This window comes from Geotrypetes seraphini, chromosome 2, assembly GCF_902459505.1.
Source record: "Geotrypetes seraphini chromosome 2, aGeoSer1.1, whole genome shotgun sequence".
Lineage (NCBI taxonomy): Eukaryota > Metazoa > Chordata > Amphibia > Gymnophiona > Dermophiidae > Geotrypetes > Geotrypetes seraphini.
This window is the reverse complement of record NC_047085.1, coordinates 97,992,077-98,008,738: the sequence shown is the minus strand read 5'-3', so window position 1 is coordinate 98,008,738 and position 16,662 is coordinate 97,992,077. Positions and strand designations below refer to the sequence as shown.

At 41.2% G+C, this 16,662-nt stretch overlaps 1 protein-coding gene across 2 annotated transcripts in view; it reads right to left on the bottom strand.

Annotated features, from left to right (window-relative positions):
- SBSPON (somatomedin B and thrombospondin type 1 domain containing) overlaps positions 1–16,662 on the bottom strand; it is a 40,434-nt gene that overhangs the window by 10,402 nt on the left and 13,370 nt on the right. For both annotated transcript variants that reach the window (XR_004538398.1, XM_033934241.1), the window contains exons 3-4: positions 7,406–7,496; positions 3,853–4,029 (exon numbers count right to left, since the gene is read on the bottom strand). Coding sequence is in view for 1 of the 2 variants with exons in the window: in XM_033934241.1 (XP_033790132.1) it covers positions 3,853–4,029; positions 7,406–7,496 (268 nt within the window). In the remaining variant the exon portion in view is untranslated. The remainder of the gene's footprint in view (positions 1–3,852; positions 4,030–7,405; positions 7,497–16,662) is intronic.

Below are 16,662 nucleotides of genomic sequence, written 5' to 3'. Positions count from 1 at the left end.
GGGAACTGACATCATGGGGGCCCTTCAGGAGGCCATTGGTGTTATGTGGGCCCCCTGATAGCTCCTGCAGCCCTAAGGAGCACAGGCTGTCTGTGTCTAGGGTTTATTGGAAAGCACTGGCTAACACCTCTGGAGGGTGCTCCTGATGAAGCGCTATATCCTCGAGGGGTGGGGGGGGTCCTGTCATGCAACAGGAAGAGGTGCTTCCCATAATGGAGGTATAGCTCCACTATAGCCTCCGTCTCGTAATGTGCTCTCTTCTTTCCCTCATCACAGACTCTCTCACTGACACACTCTGGGAGACACTCTCATCTGTCATTCTCTCTCTTTTTTGCTATCTAAACACCTTTCTCCTACCACAATTCCTTACTACACCCACAAAAACTCATCATTCCACATGCAGGGCTATATATATACGTGGAGGAAGTTGGGGACTTCCAGTTACTACCATGGTAATGTTATTACATCATAAGGGACATTTTAAAGACACCTCTACTTTAGATGTCCTGTAGGTCGTATAATCAAAACTCTGGACATCTATCTTGGATGTTTTAGGAGTTGCATAATTGGAACTTTTGGACATTTAGCTGAATGGGTTTTGGATGTCCTGGGCATCTTTTTGATTATCAAATCTTACTTTTGGACATCCAATTCTGGACATCTCAAGTTGCACTTAGACATCCTACTGAAAATGGCCCTCTAAGTCCAGATTTAACGTGACGGTTTGCAGGACATTTCTTATATTTATTTTTGCAGGTACTGCGTTATCATTAACACGTGGAACATGAAAAAATTAACACAGAAGCATCTACCACCTCCTATTTAGGAAGCACTAAGGCCCAGATTCTGTAAATAGCGCCTAAATTATTACACTTAGGCGCCGTTAACAGAATCGGGGCTACCAGTGCCTAAGAAAAAAACGTAGGCACTTGTAATATAATCCAGGGTTTTACAGGCCTATATTTCCGGCACCTAAGTTTTTTTGAGAATTATGCATAGCAGTGCTTAGTGACACCTGAGGTCATCTCTGCCCCTAAACTTGCCTACTTTGACCTTAGGCACTGCTAGGCACCATGCTGTAGGTGCAATTCCAGCACCTACCCCAGTAAGCACATAGTGGTGTCTACTTTTTAAAATGTATTTTAAATTGTTTTTAAATAGTGTGATTAATTACCACACCGATTAAAGAAATTAAGTTAGGTGCCAACTTTCGGTACCGTTTATATAATATGGCCCTAAGTGCTCTCATTTTAACCCCATTATATAATTAGGGCCATTTCTATATATGATGCCCAAAAAATCATCACTGATTAGTACAGTACTTAGCACAATTCTATAAAAAATACATGTACTTTATAGAATCACACTAAGCACTAGTGTGTTATAACTTTTAGGCACATTTATTTAGGCCAGGAAAAATCAGGCCTAAACACTGCCTAACTTATGCACTTACCAGGTGAATTCTATAAGAGTGCATTTATCAGCTAAATTCTATGAATATACATAATTTTTACAAACATCCATGATCCACCCATGCTCCTCCCCTGACCATGTCCTCTTTACTGATTCGTGCACTAGAACTGACGTGCAGAACTTTATAGAATACGCTGACCAAGTTGCGCATGTAACGTTTAATTACTGCCAATTAACATCAATTATGAGATGTTACTTGCCAATTATCAGCACTAATTAGGCTTAATTATGTTTTGCGTGCAAATCAGCTGTGTGCACTAATGTGCACAATGTAAGACACCATATACAGAAGTTGAGGGTTGGCAGGCACTAATTATACAGTAATGCATTAAATGGATTACATGGGAATACCCACTCTCTACCTATAGTATAAAAAAAAATATATATTTTTGGAGAAAAGTACAAATTACCAAAATGACTAGAAACAAATAGCTACAAATGCAATAAACAATTTTTTATATAAATTTTTTTTGTTAATGAGATGCCCTCAGATAAAAAAAACTTACTTAAGCATGCAGCCATATAGTGCTGCTTTAGAAGGTGAAAGGAGATTTCAGGACTTAAGCAGCCAGGGTTGACGTATAAATAGGATCGCATAAAAGTTTGTCCTATTTTTATATGCTGCCATTTGGCTGCTTAAGTGCTGAATATCGATAAGCAGCTATGTGGTAACCGGTTTAAAAATGACAGCTTTGAATATTAGAGAATAACTCAGTCGGCGGTGAGAAAAATGCTTACTGCCTGTGGCTAAATACCAGTCCTTTAATTTATTTATAAGCCTGTGCAGGACAGTATCAAATATTATGCAGAAATCCAGTGCATATTCTCAATCTGTCCTTTGATTAGCCACTCAATGAAAATGGTTTAATTCCTGTGACCCAATTTTCCTCTGGTAAAAAATGCAGCTACAGTTTGAAGAGGTTCCCTCCACCCCTCAGTGAGGGACCTGTATTGACTCAGGAATCCTGAGGAAGGGCAATAGGAGAAAAAGATAAATAATAACTAAAAGTCAATTTTCACAATATCAGTGTTCCCAGAGTTGTCATTATAAAATCTGAATTGTCAAACTTAACTAATATTATGACTACACAGAGGACACACCACACATTAATATTACTTTAAAAAAAAAATATATATATATATATATATACAGTATATTCATGAATTAAAGCAATAATTCTCTTTATGAAATGAATGTATGCAGTCTGTAAATAGGGAGGAACTTTATTAGTGTTACACTTTAAGTGGAAACATTCATCTCTCTATTGTGTTCTGTGGTACTATCTATGATGCTGTATAAGCATACTTCATGCAAATGCGAGTAGTGTCTCAATTATAAATAAAAACCATCAATGAAATGTGCTATAAGTTTGAAGTAGATTCTTAGAGAAATGTCCTGAGTAAGGGGGAAGTTATCAAACTGCATTAAGGCATAACCTAAGTTATTTGGCCTTTAATAGGTATTATCACAAGTTGTCTTCCCTATCTCATTGTTATTTAAGTAATGGAAGGGAAGGGGACTTGTATACCATCTCTTTTGTGGTTACACATTCAAAGTGGTTTACACATATATAGGTACTTATTTTGTACCTGCGGCAATGAAGCATTAAGGTTTCTAGCAACCTCAGGGTGCTGAGGCAGCAGCTCTACCACTAGAACACATTCAGATGCATGTCATTACTATATAGATACTAAACTGTGGTTAGCACTGTGTACCAAGTGCACAATATGCACTAAAAGCTGGGGCTAGTTTATCGACTGAGAGCACTGGGTCACCTTTATATGAAAACATTACCCTTAGCAATAGTAAACTACCACTAGGGGTTGCCAATGCTATTTGGGATCCTGGCTCTGGCAAGGACAGAACTGGTGATCAATCCTACCTGTCCACTAGTTACCAGGGAATATTTAACAAATAAGGTGCTTCTGAGACAGTGACCTGCCTACACTTGAAAGTGTCGGGGGTGGGGGGAGACTTCTGGGTGGGAGTGCACACACTGGGGAGTCCTGTTTGAGGTTCATTATTGGGGAAGGCTTGATTGGGGTGGTGCTCAAAAGGGCTTTCTCTTGGGGGGCATGTAGAGGACTACTCATTTTTGCAGGTTCTGTCCTCTTTAAAAGATGGTCACAAAGCATTGGGCCACACCTTGGAAGCCTGATGCTCCTAGGCCGATGGACTAACACTGCAAGATGACTTGTAAGCAGCGTTAGTCCTTTACTACATAAGTCATCAACCTGTGGTTCTGAGATACCTCAGGTTGGTGACACCTGTGATAAATGAAGCCACGTTTTATTGCACCTTGATAATTTTCCCCCTAAGTGGCATATATTGAAATCGAATAAATCAAAAACTAAAATTACAATATTTTCTTTTATTACCCATCACTATCCAGGCCATCTCCAGAACAACGATGGTTTGCAATATTCATAGCTACATGTTGGCAAGCTACACAGACAGTGTATCCTTCTCGTAGGTACTGCATCCAACGGGCATATGGACGATTCTCCACCATGCAGTAGTGAGACAAGGACTCAATCTGAAATTCCACACAGTACCTAGTTAGAAATCATAATAGAAAGTAAAATAAATGTATTGTGCAATTTCAATATGAAACTATTTCAGCATACAAAAATTACTGTTATTAAACCATTTCAATTTGAACTATATTTCCCTAAAATATATTCATTGGCTACTTTGGGGCCCTTTTACTAAGATGCACTGGGAAATGGGCTTAGCGCATTTCAAAGTGGGACTGTCGCATACACTAAGCCTATTTTTGATGCATTAGCATGTGAGACCTGTAAAATTATGAAAATGGAAGCAGTTACTGTTTCCTATTTAGGAGGTGCAAAATGCTCCCATGTTAATCCTGCATTATCTACTTCATGTATGCTAATGTGAATATGCTAGCTGGATAATGCTTCCATGCCCATTCCTCATTCTTGAAAAAATTACAAAAAAGAGCGTGATTTGCCATTTTTCCCACATTAAGCATGTTAACCAACTTCATCTCAAATGCACTTTCGTACCAAACATTTAGGAAGTCAATCAAAACTTATCTCTTTGACAAATTTCTCTGACCCCACTTCAGCCTTGATGTACTTCCAAAACACTTCCAGATAAACTTGACTAAGCTTAACATGCCACTGCAATTTTGAAACTTCTCTGTAATGTTGCTGTCTGTATACAGTTTCTTCCCCTGTAAACCGCTTTGAACTGTTTGTGGTATGGCGGTATATAAAAATAAAGTTATCATTATTACTTTACATGGTTTAGTAAAAGGGCTCTTTATGAAATGGTGGAGTAATATAGGTGGATATAAGCACCCAGGCTAAAGCAGATGGTGTTCTATTATTACTTGTTCAGCTAGGTGAGCTGCTACTTTAACTACATAATAGAGACAAAATTCATCACCGTTCCCGTCCCCGCGGATAATCGCGGGAAACCATCTTCATATCATTCTTTAAGGAGAGAAGGAAGAATCAGAGTATGAACGGCCACAACCACTGACCCACAAGCTTTGCTTTGAAGAATGCTGGTGTAGAAGGATTGAGGTTGAAATAGACACTAGAAAATGACATGGGATTATTTCCCACGGTTATCCGCGGGGACAGGAACGGTGATGAATTTTGTCACATGTCATTCTCTACTACATAAGAACACAAGAATAGCCATACTGGGTCAGACCAATGGCCCATCTAGCCCAGTATCCTGTTTCCAACAGTGGCAAAATCCAGGTCAGAAGTACCTGCAGAAACCTAAGCAGTAGCAACATTCCATGCTACCAATCCAAGGGCAACCAATGGCTTCCCCCATGACTAATTCCCTGGTATAGTCCTTGGTTTGGAGCCATAATATTTCAAGTTCCAGTCTCAGGATACCTCACTGTGGCACTAAAGTATATTTACTGTAGCAAAAGGAAAAGTCCATAGTCTGTTATTGAGAAAGACATGGGGAAAGCCACTACTTGCCCTGGATTGGTAGCATGGAATGTTGCTACTCTTTGGGTTTTGGCCAGGTACTAGTGACCTGGATTGGCCACCGTGAGAACGGGCTACTGGGCTTGATAGACCATTGGTCTGACCCAGTAAGGCTATTCTTATGTTCTTAAGTGAGGAGTCTTGACTGCTCCCAAAACTTAGAAACATACAGTAGAACATGATGGCAGCTAAAGATGATATAGTTTCCAAGTTTATTAAAAATTTGTTATACTGCCTTATCAAATATTTCAAGGTGGTTGTACAATAAAATCAAGGAGGAAACAAATAGTAACAAAGAAACAACATCATCAATTAAGATGACAGACAAATAAGATCAAAGGACATACTGAAACGAGGGGAAAAGGGAGAACTACAATATAAATAAAGAAAAGAGAAATACAGGAAAACACAAAAGGGCAGGGTAACAATTAGCAGTCCAACTGAAGTGGACTGAAATTAAGTTTATAAAATCCTTAAAAGGACAGTCAAACTTGGAAAACATCTTTAAAAAGGAACTTTTTAAGGAAGGATTTGAATTTATTCATAGATGTTGTCTCTCTTAAGGAGTTAGGCATCAAGTTCGAAAGGGAAGGACCAACAACTTAAAAAATGGAATTTTCCTGGTATTGATGTGTCTAAGTGATGGGACTACTAATAAATTTTGATCAGAGGGTATGTGGTGAAAAGTATGGGATCAGAAGTTTGTTGATAAATTCCGGCTGTCCTGTTTTTCTTGTTTGTTTTAAATGTTAGCAGTAATGTTTTATAAGTGATACGATGATCAATATGAAGCCAATGGGCTTTAATCAGGAGGAGAGTGACGTAGTCGAATTTCTTGGCCTTAAATATGATTTTTAACGGCAGTATTCTGGACTATCTGTAGACGTCTGATCTCTTTTTATGTAATTCCATGATTTAAAGTGTTACCGTAGTCCAGGCAAGAAATGACCAGGGAATGAATAAGAATATTTAAAGCAGAATAGTCAAGGAAGTTAGCAAGAGGATGGATCATCTGGAGGCGGTGAAAACATTTGCGAACTACTGTGCTTATATGGTCATGAAAATTGAGGTTCTCATCTAAATTAATTCCTAAGAGCTTGATTGAGTTGACTGACTAAACCGGGATAGACTTGAATTTGATTGGAGAGAGTAGAAAAGAACCTTTCTTAGTTGGAAAAATCATTGCTTTGGTTTTATTGATGTTAAGTGATAACATGTTAGAGTTGAGCCAGTCACCAATTTTTTCCAGCTTTCGATTGATATTGGAGATGTCTTCAAGGTTATCCAAGTTAATAGGATGAATTAGTTGGATATCATCGGCATAGGCATAGATGGTAAAGCCAACTGATTGTCCAAGGGTAATCAGAGGAGCCAGGAAAATATTAAAGAGGAGGGGAGAGAGAATTGGTCCCTGAAGAATATCGAAGTTGTTTGAGTATGATTCAGATAAGGAACTGTTAAATGATACTTTTGAAGAACGATCTTTAAAATATGAGATAAACCTGTTTAGTATTTGGTCTGATATTCCTATTTCCTGTAATCAATGAATGGTGATCAATTTTATCAAAGGCTGAGGACAAATCTAGAGAGATGAGAATGACTGAGTTATAATGGTCCAAGTGATAAATGATATTAGTAAGAAGAACAATAGCTTATGTAGTCTGACCATCCATGTCAACTACTCAGTTCTACAGTCCCTTCCTCTTCATTAAAGATTCTCTATGCTTGTCCCATGCTTTATTTTATTCAGATATCCCCTTGTCTCTACCACTTCCACTGGGAGGCCGTTCCATACCATACACTATCCTAGGAAGAACTGTAAAGAAATATTTTCATAGATTCCTCTGGAGTATACAAATGTTAAAAAAAAGGTTATAAGCTTTTCTATCTAAGATTTACATGTTTTCCAGTAAACAAAATGTCTAAAATGTGAAACAGATGATGTTAATACCCAGTGTCCTCAATATGTGTTTCCCAATCTGGAGATAAGGCACGTTTTTTTCTCTCTCTGTCATATTCAGCAGTAGTTATGAAAGCAGGAACTGAAAAAAGAAAGAATTCAGTAAGTAAACCATATAAAATTAAATAACTGACAGCACTTGTGGATGCATGATAAGGTTGTAGATAAATTTCTACCATTGCATAATAATATATTTATGACAAAACAGTTTTTAAAAATCATTTTAATATCATTTTCCATTTGCAATCCACAATTCTCAATCCAAGTTTATATATTTTTCTATTTTTTTATTAATTCAACTACAGTATCAGGATAAATACTCAAAAAAGGTACCTGGTTATTCTGTTTTTCATTTTCTAAAATGTACTGACTTAAAAATACAATGGGGAGCCCCTGTAACAGCAGTTTCAGTCACCCATGGTTTACTGCAGCCTGAGTACTGAGAACTCCCACAGCACACCTGCACCCTAACCCACTGCACCCGCATACCTCAAAAAAACTTCACTGGCAGAAAGCAGCATCTCCTGCCTGCTGCTCATGCCAGACTCAGCTCTCTGCTGACATAACTTCCTAGACCTGTTCACTGAATGGTTCCAACAATGCTTTATCCTCAAAGTCGAGCAATATTTAGAGAAGGAAGGTTTGTCATGAAAGGTTTTACTGAAATAGACAATGTACCTGGCCATCCTCAGTCCATTAGCCAGTGGCTTAGTAAGAGGGGTACGGACCACCCTGGGTGCCATCATGATAGGGGCACTGGTACCTCTCCTCTCCATTCCTGGTCCTTCCCTGCCCCTCCCATGCTGCACACATGCTTTTCCTCCCCCCCCCCCCAACTTTATCAGCATGGTCATGGAACCAGGAAGTGACATCAGAGGGAGAGCCGAGGCTTGTGCAGGCAGTAGGTTGGAGATGCACGTGTCAGCGAAGTTAAAGAGGTACAGGGAAAGAAAGTGATGGGTGCACCCGGCGGAAGTGAGGGTGAGGGGGCATTACCGCCCTGGGCGCCTCCCACCCTTGCTATGCCACTGCCATCAGCATTGAGGATGAAAATAGGTGGTATTTTTGCCACCAAACAATCTCACTGCATCATACACTCACTAGGTCTTCAAAATGATTCAAGAAGCCATTGATGCCGACCCTAAACTTCAAGTCATGGACTGCTGAAATCCTTCACCATTGCTGATGCAAGAATTTACATCAAAGCAGCAATGGATGAATTAAAGCCAGAAATAGTCAATGTATGCTGGAAGAATTTGTGGACTGAAGCTGTCCATGATTTCATAGGCTTCCCAAGGATTGACAGAGAAGTAAAGTAGATCATCCAAACCATGAGTGAAGTTGGTGGCAAGGGATTCATTGACATGATAGATGAAGAGGTGGAAGAACACATTGAAAACATCAGGAAGCATGGACAAACGAGGAGCTGGAACACCTAGTCAAGTTATCTACAGAGATAGAAGATAAGGAAGAAAAAGAAATTGAAGTAGAACCAGCAATGTGGACACTGGACAATTCTAGCAAAGTGTTTTGGATGGCTCAAAACTTAAAGGAAAAAAATAATGGATTATGATCCTATGATGTAAAGTGTCATTAAAGTTGCACATATGATAACAGAAGCTTTGTAACCTCTCCACTGAATGTTTAATGTATTGAAAAGGCAAAAGCAACAACTCCCTATCCTCATGTTCTTTTACAAGTTTGAGAAAAATAATATTTCCGCTATCAAAGACCCTCAGTCATCAACAGTATCTTTGCATGACATCATCTAGCAATCATCGTTTTCATCTACTCAGCCTTCTTCACCTTTCAAAGAAGATGACCCTTCTCCCATTTCATCAGAAAGTCAATAGCGAAGCACAGCTTCACAAGTATGAAGTTGGTGAGTATCCACAATAGGCTAAGATATTTTTTAACAAATAACATCTTCATATTACAGGTTATATACAGGTACATATGTATGATTTTCATGTTTTTTCACTGCATATGCAGCGCTTTAATGGAAAAGCATGTTAGTAATGTCTTACTGTGCATAATTTATCAATTACTGTAAACTAATAATGTTTGGTATTATCTGCGGTTTCACATAACCACAATAAATCTTGGAATGTATTACCCGTGGATATGGGGCCCCCTGTAATAGTAAAGGTTGGCCACATAAGCTACTATTTTATAAAGTCAAGTAGGTACCTACTTGAGTTTAAAAAATACTGCCTACTTAGGTGCTTCCGTAGGCACCTTTGTGTCACTCCCTGTTATAAAATTAGCTACGTAGTGCTGTGGCACTGCAGGACCAGAGCAGAGGCAGACCTGGAAGTTATCTGGTTGTTAGGACTATTCAATCACCATTAAATCCAGATATTTTTGCCTCAGTCACTATCTGGATTCTAGCACTGAATATTCAGATTTGTTTCAGTTATGATAGCTGGCATTTTAGAAAGAAAATGACTGCCAGTTCTGAATAAAATGAGACAAAGGAGAGGTACAAAACTGTGGAATGGAGCAGTGGCTGTTCAACTTAGCTCCTCGAAGCCCTCTGATTAAATAAAATATATTGTGACTCCCTCAGTTTCAGACACCCCAGTAGACTGACTGACAAGCTGGGATCTGTAAAGTGCAATTTTGCAATGACCACTAAATCAGCAAAGAATCCTGGATACCTCAATCTCTGCAGTTGTGTGATCAATTGCAGGCATTTCACATTGAAAGAGCTCTTTTTTTTAGGCTTTAGGCATTTATATACCGCCTATCAAAGTTGTCTAAGTGATTTACAGTCAGGTACTCAAGCATTTTCCCTACCTGTCCCAGTGGGCTCACAATCTATCTAACATACCTGGGGCAATGGAGAATTGAGTGACTTGCCCAGGATCACAAGGAGCAGCATGTGATTTGAACTCACAGCCTCAGGGTGCTGAAGCTGTTGCTCTAACCACTACACCATTCCTTCCTCCTATATATTGGAACAGAGGAAGGAAAATAATGGAAGGCCATGATTTATTAACCTCTGTGTACTGAACTTTGCACACAAACATCTTATCCTGCAATCCATATGAGCTGGAAAGACTGCTACCTATAATATTAAAAAAAAAGTTTTATGCTTTCAGGATTATTCAGGATGGTTCAGGTCCAAAGGAGAACTTTTCCTTTGATTTGTTCAACACTGTTTGCAAGGCAGATTAAATTTGCCCTTCTCTACCCAGCTAAATTAAGGATTAGTCATGAAGGTCAAACCTGGCTTTATGATTGTGTGGAGGATGCCAAGGCCTCTCTTGCTAAGTTGCCCTCCACATCAGCAGAGACCTGAACACACATAATGCTGGAGGAGCAAGAGGGTAGGAAACTCCTCATGTTCTATTGTTCTATGAGACAGTGGACTAATAGTGATTGTTTTGCTCTTTTTGCAGGTTCAGGTCTCCTTCCATATTCGTGGCGATTAGGAGTATATCCCCCTCACAAATATCATAAATTTGCAAATAACTTTCTAAAGATATGAGTTGCCAACCTTGGCACACAAATCTCACCTCCTTGGCACAGTACTGAAGATCTTTCTGAAACAGCAGGTCAAGGAAAGCCTCACAAAGAAAGCCCAGCCCAACACCTGGCAAGACTGTGCGTACCAGTGCATGCATTTGGATATATGCATGTTAACACACAGTGCTGAAGAGGAGACTCTTAGTACTGAAACACTTCACTTCCACCTCCTCCTTCTACCATCTGGGGTAAACGGCTCACATTCTGTTGGGTTGAAGGGAGAACTTAGAGAACCTGCAGTAGGAGACATGAGTAACGCTCTCTACTAGTTTTCTCAATAAAAGATGCCATTATAGATAGTGCAGTGAGTGCGGGAGCAGTTTTCAGGGAGGTTCAAATATGCAGGTCTTCCACCATATAATTATTGATAGAACACTCATGAATAACCAAAGTCATGAATGCCGAACCCGCAAATTTGGAGGGAGACTTATACTTGTGACCTGGATTTGCCTCTCTTGGAAACAGGATACTAGGTTTAATGGACCTTAGGTAATAAGATCACATACTGCTGGCTATTTCTGTTCTTAGCTGTATCACTGTCCATGCTTCTCCCAGCTTGCTTTCACTTCAACTGGGTTCTCTCTTTTACATTCCATATTTCTTCCCTCAGGCTTTGTTTCTTTCAGAAACCCTTAGCTACACTGCAGGTTTTCTTCTTTAGGCAGCCAATAAGCTGCAGAGGAGACAGGATCAATAGGTTATGATGCATCAATCTTCAGTTCTGGTTTTCCCTGCAGCCTGTTGGCTGGCTAAGCTGCCTTAGGAATGTCTGACCAATGGGCTGCAGAAGGAGGTGGAAGCAGTACCTACAGAGACAGTGCCTTAGCAACCTGCTTAACAGTCTTCAGTCTTCTTTTTCCCTGCAGCCTATTGGCTAGCTAAGCTTCCTTGTCTGACCAATGGTCTGCAGGGGGAGGCGGAAATATCAGAAAAATCCCCCATTTGACCCTATAAATGAATTTTGCCAAACTCCAGACCCAGCTAAATCGCTTTCTCACACCGAAAACTTTAGACTGACCCCGTTTCATCAAAATTCTTAGGGCCGTTTTCAAGATCATAGTCAGAGCTTGCTCACTTTTTAGCATAGGATATTTAACCAGGAGTTTTGGTCTATAATTGGACTGTTTTGTAAACTATGTGGTTCATAGTTTCAAGTTTATTAAAAGATTTTTTAGACCGCTTAATCAAATATCTAAGCAGTTTACAATGTAATGTTACATAAAAACATATATCATTATAAAGATAAATAAAAACAAGGGATACTGGAAGACAATCCAAGTGTTAGAAACACAAGACATACGGACCTACTGCAAACAATAGGAGAGTGGGGAATAACTACAATTTTTATAGAAAAGGTGCAACATAAAAGGAAAGTACGATAGACTAGGGTAAAAATTAACTATTTTATATTTTAAATTTTATGAAATTTTAAAATTTTGAAATTTTAAAAATATTAAAATATCAGGATATTATAACTTTGAACCACTTTGTGTCATCAACAAATTTACATAAGGGAAAGACACAAAACAGTGGAGATGCATAAAAACACCTTTGATTTTTATTTCATTTATTAAAATTTATAGTCTGTAAAATCTCATGTGAAGCCTCATTATAGATAGAATGTATAAGGAAAGAAAATTATTGGTACATGGAGGCTAGGATCAGTATTTTACAAAAGCAGTGGTGAATGTGGAGCTTAATCTAACATACACATATCTCCACTCCCACACTACCCCATAAAACAATGTGAAAAGAAAAAGTTGGATCAGACGCATTAATATTCAAATGTTTAGAAATATCTGGCATATCTATGCATTTAATACCCATGTTCATCTGTACAGCTGCATGTGCATAATGAAGGCATGTATGTGTGAAATAACTGTGTTTGTTGCATTCCTAATAGTATTTGCGACAATATTGTATGGTATTTACAAACTTCATTGTGTTTTCCAACTTCATAACGAGCCCTGATTTGACCTAAGTAGTGCTTTTGACTTTGTGGATCATGTTAAACTTCTGGAATGCTTAGACTCAATTATGATTCAAGATAAAGTCTATTCCTTACATCTCACACTTATAAAGTCAGACTTGACAATGTCTGTTCATCTGATTGGAAAAATCCATGTGTAATCCCACAGGGCTCACCGTTCTCTCCTCTTCAATGTCTATCTCTCTTCTTTGGGATTAAGACTGAGCAACATTGGATTGAAGCTGTTCAATTATGCGGACAACATTACCATCATTATTCCCTGTCCATATTCAATCTCCAAGATTACTCATTCCATTGAGGAAGTATTTAACTTTGTTGAGGAATGGATAATGGAATTTAAGTTGAAGCTTAACACTGAGAAGACTAAATTATTTTATGCTTCAACTAGATACTTATGTTACTCTTAATAACATTCAGTATCCAATTCAGTCGTATATTAAAATCTTAGGGGTCACACTAGACCAAAATTTAACCATGAAGAACCAAGTCACCTTAGTTGTCCAAAAAGTCTTCCACATGTTACAGAAACTGTGAACCTATTTTGATGTCTTTACATTTAAGTTACTGGTTCAGTTGTTAGTGCTGAGTCACCTAGACTATTGTAACATCATCTATCTTGCTGGTATTATAAAAAATATCTCAAGACTACGGATTGTTCAAAATGCTGCAGTCAGACTTATATTTGGCTTAAAGAAGTTTGAACACGTGGAGGGGCATAATTAAAAAAAAACAGCTAAGTCCCCTTTTGGCCTAAGGTCTTAAACGTTGAAAGTAGAAGCAGGGAAAAGCACAGTTACTTACCGTAATAGGTGTTATCCATGGACAGCAGGCAGATATTCTCGACATGTGGGTGACGTCATTCACGGAGCCCCGTCGCGGACAGCTTTTCAAGCAAACTTGATTGAAGATCTCAAGTTTGCTAGTACAGCCCACGCATGCGTGCCTTCTTGCTCCACTAGAGGGCGCATCCCCTCCTCATGGTCTTCAGTTCAGATAACTAGCAAAGAAGCCAACCTCAGGGAGGTGGGTGGGTTGCGAGAATATCTACCTGCTGTCCCTGGATAACACCTGTTATGGTAAGTAACTGTGCTTTATCCCAGGACAAGCAGGCAGCATATTCTCGACATGTGGGAGACCTCCAAGCTAACCAAAAAGGGATGGAGGGAAAGTTGGCAGATTATGAAAACAGATTACGCAAAACCGACTGGCCAAACTGGCCATCGCGCCTGGAAAAGGCATCCAGACAGTAGTGAGAAGTGAAGGTATGAACCGAAGACCAAGTGGCAGCCTTGCAGATTTCCTCAATAGGCGTGGACCTGAGGAAAGCGACAGACGCCACAATCGCTCGGACTTTATGCCCCGTGACCCGACCTTGCAGCGAGAGACCAGCCTGAGCATAGCAGAAGGAAATACAAGCAGCCAACCAGTTGGATAAGGTGCGCTTGGAAACAGGACGGCCTAACCAATTAGGATCAAACGAGATGAAAAGTTGGGGAGCCGTCTGATGAGACTCGGTGCGGCGCAGGTAAAAGGCCAACGCCCTCTTACAGTCAAGAGTGTGAAGCGCCACCTCCCCAGGATGAGAGTGGGGCTTCGGAAAAAAGACCGGAAGAACAATGGACTGATTCAGGTGGAAGTCTGAAACCACCTTGGGCAAGAACTTGGGATGAGTACGCAGGACCACCTTGTCATGATGAAACACAGTAAAAGGCGGGTCCATAACCAGAGTCTGCAGCTCACCGACTCTGCAAGCAGACGTGAGAGCTACCAGGAATACCACCTTCCAAGTGAGGAACTTCAGATGAGTCTTATCAATAGGTTCAAACGGAGGTTTCATCAATTGAGCCAGAACCACATTAAGATCCCAGACCACCGGAGGGGGCTTGAGTGGAGGATGAACATTGAAGAGACCTTTCATAAAGCGGGAAACCACGGGATGGACAGAGAGCAGTTTTCCTTCAAGCAGCTGATGAAAGGCAGCAATCGTACAGAGGTGGACTCGAATAGATGTCGATTTGAGGCCAGATCTAGACAAGTGGAACAGATAATCCAGCACGGAAGGCAAGGAGGCAGAGAGCGGCTCCATAAGGCGTGAAGCACACCACAAAGCAAATCTGGTCCATTTCTGGGAATAGCATTGCCGAGTGGAGCTCTTCCGAGAGGCCTCGAGAACATCCCTCACCGACTGAGAGAAACTTAAGGAGGGAGGCACGTTGAGAGGAACCAAGCTGTTAAGTGTAGAGACTGCAGATTGGGATGCAACAGCGAACCCCGACTCTGAGCCAGCAGAGAAGGAAACACAGGTAGAAGCAGAGGCTCCCTGACACTTAGCTGGAGGAACAGGGAGAACCATGGCTGCTGGGGCCACAGAGGCGCTATCAAGATCATGGTGGCGTGGACCGACTTGAGATGCACCAACGTCCTGAGAATCAGAGAAAAGGGAGGGAACGCATAGAGGAACCCTACGTCCAATCGAAAAAGGAAAGCATCCGCCTCGAGATGATCCGGGGAGTACATCCTCAAGCAGAAACGAGGCAACTTGTGATTGAGGGGTGAAGCGAATAGATATATCTGTGGAGTCCCCCACCGAACAAACACCTGCCGCAAAGTGTGGGCATGGAGCGACCATTCATGCGGCTGAAGAAGGCGACTCAACTTGTCTGCCAGACAATTCCGCTCACCCTGGATATACACCGCCCAAAGAAAGATGTTGTGGCGTAACGCCCACTGCCAAAGACGAAGGGCTTCCCTGCAAAGCGATAGAGAACCTGTACCCCCTTGCTTGTTCCCATAATACATCGCCACCTGGTTGTCTGTACGCACCAAGACAACAGAATCCTGCAGCAAATGACGAAAAACCACCACGGCGTTGTAAATGGCCTGGAGCTCCAAGAGGTTGATGTGGCAGCAACGGTCCCCACTCGACCGAAGACCCTGGGTCCGAAGGCCGTCGAGGTGCGCCCCCCAAGCATATGCCGAGCAGTCCGTTGTCAGAACTTTCTGATGCGGCGGTACGAGAAAGAGCAAACCTCTGGACAGATTGGCAGAGCTGGCCCACCAATGGAGCGAGCGTCTCAAGGAGCGAGTCACCGCAATGTGCTGAGAAGCGGGTTCCCGATCCTGCCGCCACTGCGACGCCAGAGTCCACTGAGGAACCCGAAGATGCAACCGGGCAAACGGCATGACGTGAACGGTGGAGGCCATGTGTCTCAGGAGAATCATCATCTGCCGGGCCGAGACCGAATCTCGCTGAGACACCAGCTGACTCAGCTGCAGGAGGACAGCCTGTCGAGGTGGGGGCAGAAATGACCGGAGACGAACCATGTCGAGCACAGTCCCGATAAACTGCAGGGACTGAGAGGGGCACAACTGAGAATTGGGGAAGTTGATCTCGAACCCCAGCCACTGAAGGAAGATAATAGTCTGATGGGTCGCTGAAATAACCCCCTCCTTCGACGGGGCTTTCACAAGCCAATCATCAAGGTACGGGAAGACTTGAAGGCCCATCGACCACAGGGCTGCTGCGACTACCACGAGGCACTTCATGAAGACCCGTGGAGACGATGCAAGCCCAAAGGGGAGGACCCGATACTGCAAGTGGCAGGGACTTAATGCACCACTTGAGATAAGACGTAAAAGTGAAGTTATAATTCAGGATTCGGTTCGCCATCATGGAGTTCTGATACAGGCGCCGCCCGAATTATCCTTAATTCTGCCCTCCCGGCCA